At 35.0% G+C, this 17,873-nt stretch overlaps 5 protein-coding genes across 5 annotated transcripts; all 5 read right to left on the bottom strand.

Annotated features, from left to right (window-relative positions):
* Nucleotides 1-1,955: 1,955 nt before the first annotated feature.
* Nucleotides 1,956-2,349, bottom strand: LOC139509021 (histone H1-like; the record flags this gene model as incomplete). Its single annotated transcript, XM_071296053.1, has 1 exon — nt 1,956-2,349. A coding segment is annotated over exon 1 (394 nt), but the record flags the coding sequence as incomplete, so codon positions are not given.
* Nucleotides 2,350-5,556: 3,207 nt separating this feature from the next.
* On the bottom strand, nt 5,557-6,210 carry LOC139509020 (histone H1-delta-like). Its single transcript, XM_071296052.1, has one exon. The coding sequence runs from the start codon at nt 6,208-6,210 to the stop codon at nt 5,635-5,637; it is 576 nt and encodes a 191-aa protein (XP_071152153.1). The 3' UTR covers nt 5,557-5,634.
* A 3,028-nt stretch (nt 6,211-9,238) lies between these two features.
* LOC139509018 (histone H1-delta-like) lies at nt 9,239-9,892 on the bottom strand. Its single transcript, XM_071296051.1, has one exon. The coding sequence runs from the start codon at nt 9,890-9,892 to the stop codon at nt 9,317-9,319; it is 576 nt and encodes a 191-aa protein (XP_071152152.1). The 3' UTR covers nt 9,239-9,316.
* A 3,026-nt stretch (nt 9,893-12,918) lies between these two features.
* Nucleotides 12,919-13,572, bottom strand: LOC139509017 (histone H1-delta-like). Its single transcript, XM_071296050.1, has one exon. The coding sequence runs from the start codon at nt 13,570-13,572 to the stop codon at nt 12,997-12,999; it is 576 nt and encodes a 191-aa protein (XP_071152151.1). The 3' UTR covers nt 12,919-12,996.
* Nucleotides 13,573-16,595: 3,023 nt separating this feature from the next.
* LOC139509016 (histone H1-delta-like) lies at nt 16,596-17,250 on the bottom strand. The gene has a single exon (XM_071296049.1). It carries the CDS (start codon nt 17,248-17,250, stop codon nt 16,675-16,677), a length of 576 nt encoding a protein of 191 aa, XP_071152150.1. The 3' UTR covers nt 16,596-16,674.
* Nucleotides 17,251-17,873: the final 623 nt, after the last annotated feature.

Here is a 17,873-nt window from a genome sequence, read left to right as displayed (position 1 = left end):
CGATTAAAAAGAGACAGAAGGACAAAAACACATCAGTGTGAACCATTGGACTTGGGCAAAACATTTTCCCACTGCATTTAACTAAACCTCCAGCCCCCCCCCCCCTTTTTCAAAAAAAAAAAAAAAAAATATCCGGACAAAAAAGGGGGGATATATTATCAATGAATTGTATTTGGACTAAAAATATTTGTAAACTATTGCAACAGTAAAAACAGATTTAATGTAAAAAGAATCAAAAACCAAGATTGAAACGAAGAAAAAATAAATTAAAATAAAATAATGGTTCTCTTTTAAAGACATATATTAGCATAGCGTTTAATGGATGTTAGTACAAGTTCTAATATATTGTGTGTGTGCTTTTCTTCTTCATTAAGGCCAAATAAAAAAAAAAAAATATGTGTGTTTCCTACTCCCTATCTACCTTATATTTAAAGCTTAGTCATAGCATACCTTAAAGTTTTAATGTTTTTTTTTATCATTTACCAATAAGCACAGAATTTTTCAGTCTCCCATGTACGTATATACTAGCAGGCTATGTTTGTGTGTGTCGTTAAGTTGCTGTCATTTCAATATGAAAATAAGGAGATGTGGTAGGACGTCCAATGAGACAACTATCCACCATAGTTCAAAGGAAGTGGATGTAAGCAATTATAGACAACTGTATATATGATCTTCAAAAATGAGAGAAAAAACCTATACCGTGAACCTACAATTCACGCGATACCTTTTATCAGAGAAATAACTTTTTCTTACTTTTTGTACCACTGTCCGTCCATCCATCCTTGTTTCTGTTCATCACAGTAGTCACGTGTGACGTCACTGTATTGTTTCGGGTTTATTCACCTCGCGTGCTGTGGAAAGATTAAAATGACATAGCAAAGATACAGTCAAGTCGTCGCACACTAAATAACAGAGAGAAAAAAGAAGAGAAAAAACACAGGACAACCATTTGAAAGAAACATAGAAACAAGTAGGTGCATTTATTTTATACACGAGTAAAACAAAAGATGAAATTCGAAAGGTAGAGAATAGTGAAATTTGCATAATAAATCGCAGGTAATAAAATGACAAAATAATTGCAGAACTGTTAAAGGTTGAACAAAAACCTCCATACTTTAGAGTTTCCTTTTAACTTTTAATACACAATATTATTGTAGTAATTTTGACAAGTAATAAATAAAAAAATAAATAAATAACAGACAAACGTCACTGCATTCATTTGCTACTAATCTGATTTTTACGATACGTTATACATCTTTTGTATTATGTACATTTAACAGTTTATTTATATAGTACTGAAAAAAAGTACTGAGTTTAATTTTAGAGTTACCTCCCCATTGACTAGTTGATATGAAATAGAGAGCCAACCTTTGACTTTGCTTACGTGTAGAAAAAGTCCAACAAAAAATGTCAGTCAAGTTGAATACGAAGAAGAAGAGAGAATGGAAAAACTCACATAATGACAAAAATGATTTTTCGGTTGAAGGTTAGCTGTGTGATTTTGACCCCCTTCCCCCTAAAAAAAAGAGCACAATAAAACCCTAGCATGACTTCCTATTTTCGTAGATTGTCACTCTAACGAAAACTGAATAGAAAAAGTTATATTCAGTTCAAATAAGTGCGTGAAAATACACTGATATAACTTTAATGGTGCCTAACTACACAAAATATATCCAAAAAAAAAAACAAACCCAGCTGCATACTTAGGTGTTAGAAATAGTATAGTCATAAGGAGTGAAATAAAACAAACAATGGAAATAATGTGACCCCAAAAAATATTTCAGAGACCAGTGCAAAGTTCAGAGAAAAGTAAAGAAAAGGGTAGGGCTCAGCTAGATTTAGTTTGATAACTAATGTACAACAATTGTAGATTCTTTTTGAATAAATTGGGTAGCCCTTAAAAGGGCTTTTGGTGGCTGAATAGCCTCTGCAGACTGAAGTCTGGAACAGTTTACTTCTTCTTTGGGGTCTTCTTGGCTTTTGGTTTGGCTGCCTTCTTTTTTGCTGGTGACTTGGCTGCTGGCTTCTTTGGCTTGGCTGCTTTCTTGCTGCTGGTTTTTTTGCCTTTGGTTTGGCAGCCTTTTTTTCTCCAGCTGGTTTCTTTGCTGCTGGCTTCTTCTTCTTGGGTGTGCTCTTTGCCTTCTTAGGCTTGGCGGCCTTAGGTTTGGCTGCTTTCTTTGCCTTTGCTGGCTTCTTTTTAACTACTTTAGCCTCTCCAATTCTGAAAGATCCGGATGCTCCAGTTCCCTTGGACTGCTTCAAACTGTTGTTCTTAACTCCGGCTCTGAGTGCAAGTTTTAAATGAGCATTTACTGACTTGGCATCTTTTCCGACGTTGAAGTTGGCCATGATGTACTTCAGAATTGCTTGCCTTGAAGAACCTCCACGTTCTTTCAAAGCGGCGATGGCTTTTTCCAATCATCTCGCTGTATTTAGGATGTGCGGAAGGCTTCTTTGGCTTGGCTGCTGCCTTTTTCTTTGGTGATTTAGCTGGTGCTACTGCTGGTGCTGCTGTTGCGTCTGCCATTTTGAATGATTCAAAATATTATCCTTTACGAAGTTTATACTACGAATAACGATTTGAAAATAACGCCATTCCAGGCCTCGTTTATTTATAACAGACGAACGCGGACCTCGACGAAGACACCCTTAAAAATAACTTGTAAAATCCATTACGCGATCTCGGTAAAATGATTATGTGCTTCTTCGAAGACTTTTATGATAATTTATAGTATAATTCTATCAAAAACATTCACATATAGCATACCAAATTGCTCAACAGTCATTAATCTTGCATGTTAGATAAACTGTGTATTTTTCGATGTACACAGTAAAAAGATATTAATAGTTAAAGTAGAACCGACTGAATTGTCTTCGCAGGTATGTTGACAGAAAATTTACGAGTTTTTCTCATTACACAAATATTCTATCGTCGTAAAATTGTACAGAGGAAGAAAAATCATTTCTCTTTAGGTTTCTTTCCGTTTTTATTCACTGGAAGCATGTTCCTCCTCGTAATAAGTTTGTTTCCAGCTAGAGGGAAACACACAAAAAGTTCACGCGCCATTGTTTAATTGCAGATTTTTACTAAAACTTCAAATAACATTTTTATTCAACCCGAGCGAAATTTCGCAAACATTCAAGAGTCGAATGAACAAACCCAATATCTAGAATACGAATTTGAAACATCTTTTTATTTAATCTAGCGTTGGGAACTTTTCAGAGAGCGACTTTGTATTCAGTGGATCTGAGGCACTGAACAACTGTTCTGTATGATGCGTCTTCGCTTTTATTTCCATTTGCATGTACAATTTGCGCACTTTCAAGTCAAAAACTCGAATATGTCTTATCGAATATACCATATTTTTCAGCAAAATATATTTCATTAATTTTATTATCAATAACCGATGATCTGAGCTCAAAGTGGCCTGGCCGCCTGAAAGTTTCGATACAAACAAAACAAAAACAAAACACGAAGATTTTTGTAGTTTTATAATTCGACAGTGGTACATATCATTTGTATCTTAATTGACAATTACAAAAGTTATTTATTTCCCCTCAAAAAGGGGAATGTGTGTCACAGTGAAGACTCTGGCTATACATATGCATTATACCTATATAAGCTATGCAAGTGAAACCAGAACCGGTAAAGGGTGAAGCAGCATCCCGTGACACGGACGATTAAAAAGAGACAGAAGGACAAAAACACATCAGTGTGAACCATTGGACTTTGGGCAAAACATTTTCCCACTGCATTTAACTAAACCTCCAGCCCCCCCCCCCCCCCTTTTTCAAAAAAAAAAAAAAAAAATATCCGGACAAAAAAGGGGGGATATATTATCAATGAATTGTATTTGGACTAAAAATATTTGTAAACTATTGCAACAGTAAAAACAGATTTAATGTAAAAAGAATCAAAAACCAAGATTGAAACGAAGAAAAAATAAATTAAAATAAAATAATGGTTCTCTTTTAAAGACATATATTAGCATAGCGTTTAATGGATGTTAGTACAAGTTCTAATATATTGTGTGTGTGCTTTTCTTCTTCATTAAGGCCAAATAAAAAAAAAAAAATATGTGTGTTTCCTACTCCCTATCTACCTTATATTTAAAGCTTAGTCATAGCATACCTTAAAGTTTTAATGTTTTTTTTTATCATTTACCAATAAGCACAGAATTTTTCAGTCTCCCATGTACGTATATACTAGCAGGCTATGTTTGTGTGTGTCGTTAAGTTGCTGTCATTTCAATATGAAAATAAGGAGATGTGGTAGGACGTCCAATGAGACAACTATCCACCATAGTTCAAAGGAAGTGGATGTAAGCAATTATAGACAACTGTATATATGATCTTCAAAAATGAGAGAAAAAACCTATACCGTGAACCTACAATTCACGCGATACCTTTTATCAGAGAAATAACTTTTTCTTACTTTTTGTACCACTGTCCGTCCATCCATCCTTGTTTCTGTTCATCACAGTAGTCACGTGTGACGTCACTGTATTGTTTCGGGTTTATTCACCTCGCGTGCTGTGGAAAGATTAAAATGACATAGCAAAGATACAGTCAAGTCGTCGCACACTAAATAACAGAGAGAAAAAAGAAGAGAAAAAACACAGGACAACCATTTGAAAGAAACATAGAAACAAGTAGGTGCATTTATTTTATACACGAGTAAAACAAAGATGAAATTCGAAAGGTAGAGAATAGTGAAATTTGCATAATAAATCGCAGGTAATAAAATGACAAAATAATTGCAGAACTGTTAAAGGTTGAACAAAAACCTCCATACTTTAGAGTTTCCTTTTAACTTTTAATACACAATATTATTGTAGTAATTTTGACAAGTAATAAATAAAAAAATAAATAAATAACAGACAAACGTCACTGCATTCATTTGCTACTAATCTGATTTTTACGATACGTTATACATCTTTTGTATTATGTACATTTTAACAGTTTATTTATATAGTACTGAAAAAAAGTACTGAGTTTAATTTTAGAGTTACCTCCCCATTGACTAGTTGATATGAAATAGAGAGCCAACCTTTGACTTTGCTTACGTGTAGAAAAAGTCCAACAAAAAATGTCAGTCAAGTTGAATACGAAGAAGAAGAGAGAAATGGAAAAACTCACATAATGACAAAAATGATTTTTCGGTTGAAGGTTAGCTGTGTGATTTTGACCCCCTTCCCCCTAAAAAAAAGAGCACAATAAAACCCTAGCATGACTTCCTATTTTCGTAGATTGTCACTCTAACGAAAACTGAATAGAAAAAGTTATATTCAGTTCAAATAAGTGCGTGAAAATACACTGATATAACTTTAATGGTGCCTAACTACACAAAATATATCCAAAAAAAAAAACAAACCCAGCTGCATACTTAGGTGTTAGAAATAGTATAGTCATAAGGAGTGAAATAAAACAAACAATGGAAATAATGTGACCCCAAAAAATATTTCAGAGACCAGTGCAAAGTTCAGAGAAAAGTAAAGAAAAGGGTAGGGCTCAGCTAGATTTAGTTTGATAACTAATGTACAACAATTGTAGATTCTTTTTGAATAAATTGGGTAGCCCTTAAAAGGGCTTTTGGTGGCTGAATAGCCTCTGCAGACTGAAGTCTGGAACAGTTTACTTCTTCTTTGGGGTCTTCTTGGCTTTTGGTTTGGCTGCCTTCTTTTTTGCTGGTGACTTGGCTGCTGGCTTCTTTGGCTTGGCTGCTTTCTTTGCTGCTGGTTTTTTTGCCTTTGGTTTGGCAGCCTTTTTTTCTCCAGCTGGTTTCTTTGCTGCTGGCTTCTTCTTCTTGGGTGTGCTCTTTGCCTTCTTAGGCTTGGCGGCCTTAGGTTTGGCTGCTTTCTTTGCCTTTGCTGGCTTCTTTTTAACTACTTTAGCCTCTCCAATTCTGAAAGATCCGGATGCTCCAGTTCCCTTGGACTGCTTCAAACTGTTGTTCTTAACTCCGGCTCTGAGTGCAAGTTTTAAATGAGCATTTACTGACTTGGCATCTTTTCCGACGTTGAAGTTGGCCATGATGTACTTCAGAATTGCTTGCCTTGAAGAACCTCCACGTTCTTTCAAAGCGGCGATGGCTTTTCCAATCATCTCGCTGTATTTAGGATGTGCGGAAGGCTTCTTTGGCTTGGCTGCTGCCTTTTTCTTTGGTGATTTAGCTGGTGCTACTGCTGGTGCTGCTGTTGCGTCTGCCATTTTGAATGATTCAAAATATTATCCTTTACGAAGTTTATACTACGAATAACGATTTGAAAATAACGCCATTCCAGGCCTCGTTTATTTATAACAGACGAACGCGGACCTCGACGAAGACACCCTTAAAAATAACTTGTAAAATCCATTACGCGATCTCGGTAAAATGATTATGTGCTTCTTCGAAGACTTTTATGATAATTTATAGTATAATTCTATCAAAAACATTCACATATAGCATACCAAATTGCTCAACAGTCATTAATCTTGCATGTTAGATAAACTGTGTATTTTTCGATGTACACAGTAAAAAGATATTAATAGTTAAAGTAGAACCGACTGAATTGTCTTCGCAGGTATGTTGACAGAAAATTTACGAGTTTTTCTCATTACACAAATATTCTATCGTCGTAAAATTGTACAGAGGAAGAAAAATCATTTCTCTTTAGGTTTCTTTCCGTTTTTATTCACTGGAAGCATGTTCCTCCTCGTAATAAGTTTGTTTCCAGCTAGAGGGAAACACACAAAAAGTTCACGCGCCATTGTTTAATTGCAGATTTTTACTAAAACTTCAAATAACATTTTTATTCAACCCGAGCGAAATTTCGCAAACATTCAAGAGTCGAATGAACAAACCCAATATCTAGAATACGAATTTGAAACATCTTTTTATTTAATCTAGCGTTGGGAACTTTTCAGAGAGCGACTTTGTATTCAGTGGATCTGAGGCACTGAACAACTGTTCTGTATGATGCGTCTTCGCTTTTATTTCCATTTGCATGTACAATTTGCGCACTTTCAAGTCAAAAACTCGAATATGTCTTATCGAATATACCATATTTTTCAGCAAAATATATTTCATTAATTTTATTATCAATAACCGATGATCTGAGCTCAAAGTGGCCTGGCCGCCTGAAAGTTTCGATACAAACAAAACAAAAACAAAACACGAAGATTTTTGTAGTTTTATAATTCGACAGTGGTACATATCATTTGTATCTTAATTGACAATTACAAAAGTTATTTATTTCCCCTCAAAAAGGGGAATGTGTGTCACAGTGAAGACTCTGGCTATACATATGCATTATACCTATATAAGCTATGCAAGTGAAACCAGAACCGGTAAAGGGTGAAGCAGCATCCCGTGACACGGACGATTAAAAAGAGACAGAAGGACAAAAACACATCAGTGTGAACCATTGGACTTTGGGCAAAACATTTTCCCACTGCATTTAACTAAACCTCCAGCCCCCCCCCCCCCCTTTTTCAAAAAAAAAAAAAAAAAATATCCGGACAAAAAAGGGGGGATATATTATCAATGAATTGTATTTGGACTAAAAATATTTGTAAACTATTGCAACAGTAAAAACAGATTTAATGTAAAAAGAATCAAAAACCAAGATTGAAACGAAGAAAAAATAAATTAAAATAAAATAATGGTTCTCTTTTAAAGACATATATTAGCATAGCGTTTAATGGATGTTAGTACAAGTTCTAATATATTGTGTGTGTGCTTTTCTTCTTCATTAAGGCCAAATAAAAAAAAAAAAATATGTGTGTTTCCTACTCCCTATCTACCTTATATTTAAAGCTTAGTCATAGCATACCTTAAAGTTTTAATGTTTTTTTTTATCATTTACCAATAAGCACAGAATTTTTCAGTCTCCCATGTACGTATATACTAGCAGGCTATGTTTGTGTGTGTCGTTAAGTTGCTGTCATTTCAATATGAAAATAAGGAGATGTGGTAGGACGTCCAATGAGACAACTATCCACCATAGTTCAAAGGAAGTGGATGTAAGCAATTATAGACAACTGTATATATGATCTTCAAAAATGAGAGAAAAAACCTATACCGTGAACCTACAATTCACGCGATACCTTTTATCAGAGAAATAACTTTTTCTTACTTTTTGTACCACTGTCCGTCCATCCATCCTTGTTTCTGTTCATCACAGTAGTCACGTGTGACGTCACTGTATTGTTTCGGGTTTATTCACCTCGCGTGCTGTGGAAAGATTAAAATGACATAGCAAAGATACAGTCAAGTCGTCGCACACTAAATAACAGAGAGAAAAAAGAAGAGAAAAAACACAGGACAACCATTTGAAAGAAACATAGAAACAAGTAGGTGCATTTATTTTATACACGAGTAAAACAAAGATGAAATTCGAAAGGTAGAGAATAGTGAAATTTGCATAATAAATCGCAGGTAATAAAATGACAAAATAATTGCAGAACTGTTAAAGGTTGAACAAAAACCTCCATACTTTAGAGTTTCCTTTTAACTTTTAATACACAATATTATTGTAGTAATTTTGACAAGTAATAAATAAAAAAATAAATAAATAACAGACAAACGTCACTGCATTCATTTGCTACTAATCTGATTTTTACGATACGTTATACATCTTTTGTATTATGTACATTTTAACAGTTTATTTATATAGTACTGAAAAAAAGTACTGAGTTTAATTTTAGAGTTACCTCCCCATTGACTAGTTGATATGAAATAGAGAGCCAACCTTTGACTTTGCTTACGTGTAGAAAAAGTCCAACAAAAAATGTCAGTCAAGTTGAATACGAAGAAGAAGAGAGAAATGGAAAAACTCACATAATGACAAAAATGATTTTTCGGTTGAAGGTTAGCTGTGTGATTTTGACCCCCTTCCCCCTAAAAAAAAGAGCACAATAAAACCCTAGCATGACTTCCTATTTTCGTAGATTGTCACTCTAACGAAAACTGAATAGAAAAAGTTATATTCAGTTCAAATAAGTGCGTGAAAATACACTGATATAACTTTAATGGTGCCTAACTACACAAAATATATCCAAAAAAAAAAACAAACCCAGCTGCATACTTAGGTGTTAGAAATAGTATAGTCATAAGGAGTGAAATAAAACAAACAATGGAAATAATGTGACCCCAAAAAATATTTCAGAGACCAGTGCAAAGTTCAGAGAAAAGTAAAGAAAAGGGTAGGGCTCAGCTAGATTTAGTTTGATAACTAATGTACAACAATTGTAGATTCTTTTTGAATAAATTGGGTAGCCCTTAAAAGGGCTTTTGGTGGCTGAATAGCCTCTGCAGACTGAAGTCTGGAACAGTTTACTTCTTCTTTGGGGTCTTCTTGGCTTTTGGTTTGGCTGCCTTCTTTTTTGCTGGTGACTTGGCTGCTGGCTTCTTTGGCTTGGCTGCTTTCTTTGCTGCTGGTTTTTTTGCCTTTGGTTTGGCAGCCTTTTTTTCTCCAGCTGGTTTCTTTGCTGCTGGCTTCTTCTTCTTGGGTGTGCTCTTTGCCTTCTTAGGCTTGGCGGCCTTAGGTTTGGCTGCTTTCTTTGCCTTTGCTGGCTTCTTTTTAACTACTTTAGCCTCTCCAATTCTGAAAGATCCGGATGCTCCAGTTCCCTTGGACTGCTTCAAACTGTTGTTCTTAACTCCGGCTCTGAGTGCAAGTTTTAAATGAGCATTTACTGACTTGGCATCTTTTCCGACGTTGAAGTTGGCCATGATGTACTTCAGAATTGCTTGCCTTGAAGAACCTCCACGTTCTTTCAAAGCGGCGATGGCTTTTCCAATCATCTCGCTGTATTTAGGATGTGCGGAAGGCTTCTTTGGCTTGGCTGCTGCCTTTTTCTTTGGTGATTTAGCTGGTGCTACTGCTGGTGCTGCTGTTGCGTCTGCCATTTTGAATGATTCAAAATATTATCCTTTACGAAGTTTATACTACGAATAACGATTTGAAAATAACGCCATTCCAGGCCTCGTTTATTTATAACAGACGAACGCGGACCTCGACGAAGACACCCTTAAAAATAACTTGTAAAATCCATTACGCGATCTCGGTAAAATGATTATGTGCTTCTTCGAAGACTTTTATGATAATTTATAGTATAATTCTATCAAAAACATTCACATATAGCATACCAAATTGCTCAACAGTCATTAATCTTGCATGTTAGATAAACTGTGTATTTTTCGATGTACACAGTAAAAAGATATTAATAGTTAAAGTAGAACCGACTGAATTGTCTTCGCAGGTATGTTGACAGAAAATTTACGAGTTTTTCTCATTACACAAATATTCTATCGTCGTAAAATTGTACAGAGGAAGAAAAATCATTTCTCTTTAGGTTTCTTTCCGTTTTTATTCACTGGAAGCATGTTCCTCCTCGTAATAAGTTTGTTTCCAGCTAGAGGGAAACACACAAAAAGTTCACGCGCCATTGTTTAATTGCAGATTTTTACTAAAACTTCAAATAACATTTTTATTCAACCCGAGCGAAATTTCGCAAACATTCAAGAGTCGAATGAACAAACCCAATATCTAGAATACGAATTTGAAACATCTTTTTATTTAATCTAGCGTTGGGAACTTTTCAGAGAGCGACTTTGTATTCAGTGGATCTGAGGCACTGAACAACTGTTCTGTATGATGCGTCTTCGCTTTTATTTCCATTTGCATGTACAATTTGCGCACTTTCAAGTCAAAAACTCGAATATGTCTTATCGAATATACCATATTTTTCAGCAAAATATATTTCATTAATTTTATTATCAATAACCGATGATCTGAGCTCAAAGTGGCCTGGCCGCCTGAAAGTTTCGATACAAACAAAACAAAAACAAAACACGAAGATTTTTGTAGTTTTATAATTCGACAGTGGTACATATCATTTGTATCTTAATTGACAATTACAAAAGTTATTTATTTCCCCTCAAAAAGGGGAATGTGTGTCACAGTGAAGACTCTGGCTATACATATGCATTATACCTATATAAGCTATGCAAGTGAAACCAGAACCGGTAAAGGGTGAAGCAGCATCCCGTGACACGGACGATTAAAAAGAGACAGAAGGACAAAAACACATCAGTGTGAACCATTGGACTTTGGGCAAAACATTTTCCCACTGCATTTAACTAAACCTCCAGCCCCCCCCCCCCTTTTTCAAAAAAAAAAAAAAAAAATATCCGGACAAAAAAGGGGGGATATATTATCAATGAATTGTATTTGGACTAAAAATATTTGTAAACTATTGCAACAGTAAAAACAGATTTAATGTAAAAAGAATCAAAAACCAAGATTGAAACGAAGAAAAAATAAATTAAAATAAAATAATGGTTCTCTTTTAAAGACATATATTAGCATAGCGTTTAATGGATGTTAGTACAAGTTCTAATATATTGTGTGTGTGCTTTTCTTCTTCATTAAGGCCAAATAAAAAAAAAAAAATATGTGTGTTTCCTACTCCCTATCTACCTTATATTTAAAGCTTAGTCATAGCATACCTTAAAGTTTTAATGTTTTTTTTTATCATTTACCAATAAGCACAGAATTTTTCAGTCTCCCATGTACGTATATACTAGCAGGCTATGTTTGTGTGTGTCGTTAAGTTGCTGTCATTTCAATATGAAAATAAGGAGATGTGGTAGGACGTCCAATGAGACAACTATCCACCATAGTTCAAAGGAAGTGGATGTAAGCAATTATAGACAACTGTATATATGATCTTCAAAAATGAGAGAAAAAACCTATACCGTGAACCTACAATTCACGCGATACCTTTTATCAGAGAAATAACTTTTTCTTACTTTTTGTACCACTGTCCGTCCATCCATCCTTGTTTCTGTTCATCACAGTAGTCACGTGTGACGTCACTGTATTGTTTCGGGTTTATTCACCTCGCGTGCTGTGGAAAGATTAAAATGACATAGCAAAGATACAGTCAAGTCGTCGCACACTAAATAACAGAGAGAAAAAAGAAGAGAAAAAACACAGGACAACCATTTGAAAGAAACATAGAAACAAGTAGGTGCATTTATTTTATACACGAGTAAAACAAAGATGAAATTCGAAAGGTAGAGAATAGTGAAATTTGCATAATAAATCGCAGGTAATAAAATGACAAAATAATTGCAGAACTGTTAAAGGTTGAACAAAAACCTCCATACTTTAGAGTTTCCTTTTAACTTTTAATACACAATATTATTGTAGTAATTTTGACAAGTAATAAATAAAAAAATAAATAAATAACAGACAAACGTCACTGCATTCATTTGCTACTAATCTGATTTTTACGATACGTTATACATCTTTTGTATTATGTACATTTTAACAGTTTATTTATATAGTACTGAAAAAAAGTACTGAGTTTAATTTTAGAGTTACCTCCCCATTGACTAGTTGATATGAAATAGAGAGCCAACCTTTGACTTTGCTTACGTGTAGAAAAAGTCCAACAAAAAATGTCAGTCAAGTTGAATACGAAGAAGAAGAGAGAAATGGAAAAACTCACATAATGACAAAAATGATTTTTCGGTTGAAGGTTAGCTGTGTGATTTTGACCCCCTTCCCCCTAAAAAAAAGAGCACAATAAAACCCTAGCATGACTTCCTATTTTCGTAGATTGTCACTCTAACGAAAACTGAATAGAAAAAGTTATATTCAGTTCAAATAAGTGCGTGAAAATACACTGATATAACTTTAATGGTGCCTAACTACACAAAATATATCCAAAAAAAAAAACAAACCCAGCTGCATACTTAGGTGTTAGAAATAGTATAGTCATAAGGAGTGAAATAAAACAAACAATGGAAATAATGTGACCCCAAAAAATATTTCAGAGACCAGTGCAAAGTTCAGAGAAAAGTAAAGAAAAGGGTAGGGCTCAGCTAGATTTAGTTTGATAACTAATGTACAACAATTGTAGATTCTTTTTGAATAAATTGGGTAGCCCTTAAAAGGGCTTTTGGTGGCTGAATAGCCTCTGCAGACTGAAGTCTGGAACAGTTTACTTCTTCTTTGGGGTCTTCTTGGCTTTTGGTTTGGCTGCCTTCTTTTTTGCTGGTGACTTGGCTGCTGGCTTCTTTGGCTTGGCTGCTTTCTTTGCTGCTGGTTTTTTTGCCTTTGGTTTGGCAGCCTTTTTTTCTCCAGCTGGTTTCTTTGCTGCTGGCTTCTTCTTCTTGGGTGTGCTCTTTGCCTTCTTAGGCTTGGCGGCCTTAGGTTTGGCTGCTTTCTTTGCCTTTGCTGGCTTCTTTTTAACTACTTTAGCCTCTCCAATTCTGAAAGATCCGGATGCTCCAGTTCCCTTGGACTGCTTCAAACTGTTGTTCTTAACTCCGGCTCTGAGTGCAAGTTTTAAATGAGCATTTACTGACTTGGCATCTTTTCCGACGTTGAAGTTGGCCATGATGTACTTCAGAATTGCTTGCCTTGAAGAACCTCCACGTTCTTTCAAAGCGGCGATGGCTTTTCCAATCATCTCGCTGTATTTAGGATGTGCGGAAGGCTTCTTTGGCTTGGCTGCTGCCTTTTTCTTTGGTGATTTAGCTGGTGCTACTGCTGGTGCTGCTGTTGCGTCTGCCATTTTGAATGATTCAAAATATTATCCTTTACGAAGTTTATACTACGAATAACGATTTGAAAATAACGCCATTCCAGGCCTCGTTTATTTATAACAGACGAACGCGGACCTCGACGAAGACACCCTTAAAAATAACTTGTAAAATCCATTACGCGATCTCGGTAAAATGATTATGTGCTTCTTCGAAGACTTTTATGATAATTTATAGTATAATTCTATCAAAAACATTCACATATAGCATACCAAATTGCTCAACAGTCATTAATCTTGCATGTTAGATAAACTGTGTATTTTTCGATGTACACAGTAAAAAGATATTAATAGTTAAAGTAGAACCGACTGAATTGTCTTCGCAGGTATGTTGACAGAAAATTTACGAGTTTTTCTCATTACACAAATATTCTATCGTCGTAAAATTGTACAGAGGAAGAAAAATCATTTCTCTTTAGGTTTCTTTCCGTTTTTATTCACTGGAAGCATGTTCCTCCTCGTAATAAGTTTGTTTCCAGCTAGAGGGAAACACACAAAAAGTTCACGCGCCATTGTTTAATTGCAGATTTTTACTAAAACTTCAAATAACATTTTTATTCAACCCGAGCGAAATTTCGCAAACATTCAAGAGTCGAATGAACAAACCCAATATCTAGAATACGAATTTGAAACATCTTTTTATTTAATCTAGCGTTGGGAACTTTTCAGAGAGCGACTTTGTATTCAGTGGATCTGAGGCACTGAACAACTGTTCTGTATGATGCGTCTTCGCTTTTATTTCCATTTGCATGTACAATTTGCGCACTTTCAAGTCAAAAACTCGAATATGTCTTATCGAATATACCATATTTTTCAGCAAAATATATTTCATTAATTTTATTATCAATAACCGATGATCTGAGCTCAAAGTGGCCTGGCCGCCTGAAAGTTTCGATACAAACAAAACAAAAACAAAACACGAAGATTTTTGTAGTTTTATAATTCGACAGTGGTACATATCATTTGTATCTTAATTGACAATTACAAAAGTTATTTATTTCCCCTCAAAAAGGGGAATGTGTGTCACAGTGAAGACTCTGGCTATACATATGCATTATACCTATATAAGCTATGCAAGTGAAACCAGAACCGGTAAAGGGTGAAGCAGCATCCCGTGACACGGACGATTAAAAAGAGACAGAAGGACAAAAACACATCAGTGTGAACCATTGGACTTTGGGCAAAACATTTTCCCACTGCATTTAACTAAACCTCCAGCCCCCCCCCCTTTTTCAAAAAAAAAAAAAAAAAATATCCGGACAAAAAAGGGGGGATATATTATCAATGAATTGTATTTGGACTAAAAATATTTGTAAACTATTGCAACAGTAAAAACAGATTTAATGTAAAAAGAATCAAAAACCAAGATTGAAACGAAGAAAAAATAAATTAAAATAAAATAATGGTTCTCTTTTAAAGACATATATTAGCATAGCGTTTAATGGATGTTAGTACAAGTTCTAATATATTGTGTGTGTGCTTTTCTTCTTCATTAAGGCCAAATAAAAAAAAAAAAATATGTGTGTTTCCTACTCCCTATCTACCTTATATTTAAAGCTTAGTCATAGCATACCTTAAAGTTTTAATGTTTTTTTTTATCATTTACCAATAAGCACAGAATTTTTCAGTCTCCCATGTACGTATATACTAGCAGGCTATGTTTGTGTGTGTCGTTAAGTTGCTGTCATTTCAATATGAAAATAAGGAGATGTGGTAGGACGTCCAATGAGACAACTATCCACCATAGTTCAAAGGAAGTGGATGTAAGCAATTATAGACAACTGTATATATGATCTTCAAAAATGAGAGAAAAAACCTATACCGTGAACCTACAATTCACGCGATACCTTTTATCAGAGAAATAACTTTTTCTTACTTTTTGTACCACTGTCCGTCCATCCATCCTTGTTTCTGTTCATCACAGTAGTCACGTGTGACGTCACTGTATTGTTTCGGGTTTATTCACCTCGCGTGCTGTGGAAAGATTAAAATGACATAGCAAAGATACAGTCAAGTCGTCGCACACTAAATAACAGAGAGAAAAAAGAAGAGAAAAAACACAGGACAACCATTTGAAAGAAACATAGAAACAAGTAGGTGCATTTATTTTATACACGAGTAAAACAAAGATGAAATTCGAAAGGTAGAGAATAGTGAAATTTGCATAATAAATCGCAGGTAATAAAATGACAAAATAATTGCAGAACTGTTAAAGGTTGAACAAAAACCTCCATACTTTAGAGTTTCCTTTTAACTTTTAATACACAATATTATTGTAGTAATTTTGACAAGTAATAAATAAAAAAATAAATAAATAACAGACAAACGTCACTGCATTCATTTGCTACTAATCTGATTTTTACGATACGTTATACATCTTTTGTATTATGTACATTTTAACAGTTTATTTATATAGTACTGAAAAAAAGTACTGAGTTTAATTTTAGAGTTACCTCCCCATTGACTAGTTGATATGAAATAGAGAGCCAACCTTTGACTTTGCTTACGTGTAGAAAAAGTCCAACAAAAAATGTCAGTCAAGTTGAATACGAAGAAGAAGAGAGAAATGGAAAAACTCACATAATGACAAAAATGATTTTTCGGTTGAAGGTTAGCTGTGTGATTTTGACCCCCTTCCCCCTAAAAAAAAGAGCACAATAAAACCCTAGCATGACTTCCTATTTTCGTAGATTGTCACTCTAACGAAAACTGAATAGAAAAAGTTATATTCAGTTCAAATAAGTGCGTGAAAATACACTGATATAACTTTAATGGTGCCTAACTACACAAAATATATCCAAAAAAAAAAACAAACCCAGCTGCATACTTAGGTGTTAGAAATAGTATAGTCATAAGGAGTGAAATAAAACAAACAATGGAAATAATGTGACCCCAAAAAATATTTCAGAGACCAGTGCAAAGTTCAGAGAAAAGTAAAGAAAAGGGTAGGGCTCAGCTAGATTTAGTTTGATAACTAATGTACAACAATTGTAGATTCTTTTTGAATAAATTGGGTAGCCCTTAAAAGGGCTTTTGGTGGCTGAATAGCCTCTGCAGACTGAAGTCTGGAACAGTTTACTTCTTCTTTGGGGTCTTCTTGGCTTTTGGTTTGGCTGCCTTCTTTTTTGCTGGTGACTTGGCTGCTGGCTTCTTTGGCTTGGCTGCTTTCTTTGCTGCTGGTTTTTTTGCCTTTGGTTTGGCAGCCTTTTTTTCTCCAGCTGGTTTCTTTGCTGCTGGCTTCTTCTTCTTGGGTGTGCTCTTTGCCTTCTTAGGCTTGGCGGCCTTAGGTTTGGCTGCTTTCTTTGCCTTTGCTGGCTTCTTTTTAACTACTTTAGCCTCTCCAATTCTGAAAGATCCGGATGCTCCAGTTCCCTTGGACTGCTTCAAACTGTTGTTCTTAACTCCGGCTCTGAGTGCAAGTTTTAAATGAGCATTTACTGACTTGGCATCTTTTCCGACGTTGAAGTTGGCCATGATGTACTTCAGAATTGCTTGCCTTGAAGAACCTCCACGTTCTTTCAAAGCGGCGATGGCTTTTCCAATCATCTCGCTGTATTTAGGATGTGCGGAAGGCTTCTTTGGCTTGGCTGCTGCCTTTTTCTTTGGTGATTTAGCTGGTGCTACTGCTGGTGCTGCTGTTGCGTCTGCCATTTTGAATGATTCAAAATATTATCCTTTACGAAGTTTATACTACGAATAACGATTTGAAAATAACGCCATTCCAGGCCTCGTTTATTTATAACAGACGAACGCGGACCTCGACGAAGACACCCTTAAAAATAACTTGTAAAATCCATTACGCGATCTCGGTAAAATGATTATGTGCTTCTTCGAAGACTTTTATGATAATTTATAGTATAATTCTATCAAAAACATTCACATATAGCATACCAAATTGCTCAACAGTCATTAATCTTGCATGTTAGATAAACTGTGTATTTTTCGATGTACACAGTAAAAAGATATTAATAGTTAAAGTAGAACCGACTGAATTGTCTTCGCAGGTATGTTGACAGAAAATTTACGAGTTTTTCTCATTACACAAATATTCTATCGTCGTAAAATTGTACAGAGGAAGAAAAATCATTTCTCTTTAGGTTTCTTTCCGTTTTTATTCACTGGAAGCATGTTCCTCCTCGTAATAAGTTTGTTTCCAGCTAGAGGGAAACACACAAAAAGTTCACGCGCCATTGTTTAATTGCAGATTTTTACTAAAACTTCAAATAACATTTTTATTCAACCCGAGCGAAATTTCGCAAACATTCAAGAGTCGA

The sequence above is a fragment of the Mytilus edulis genome, unplaced genomic scaffold (assembly GCF_963676685.1).
Source record: "Mytilus edulis unplaced genomic scaffold, xbMytEdul2.2 SCAFFOLD_1911, whole genome shotgun sequence".
In the NCBI taxonomy this organism is placed as follows: domain Eukaryota; kingdom Metazoa; phylum Mollusca; class Bivalvia; order Mytilida; family Mytilidae; genus Mytilus; species Mytilus edulis.
This window is presented reverse-complemented; position numbering and strand designations above follow the sequence as displayed.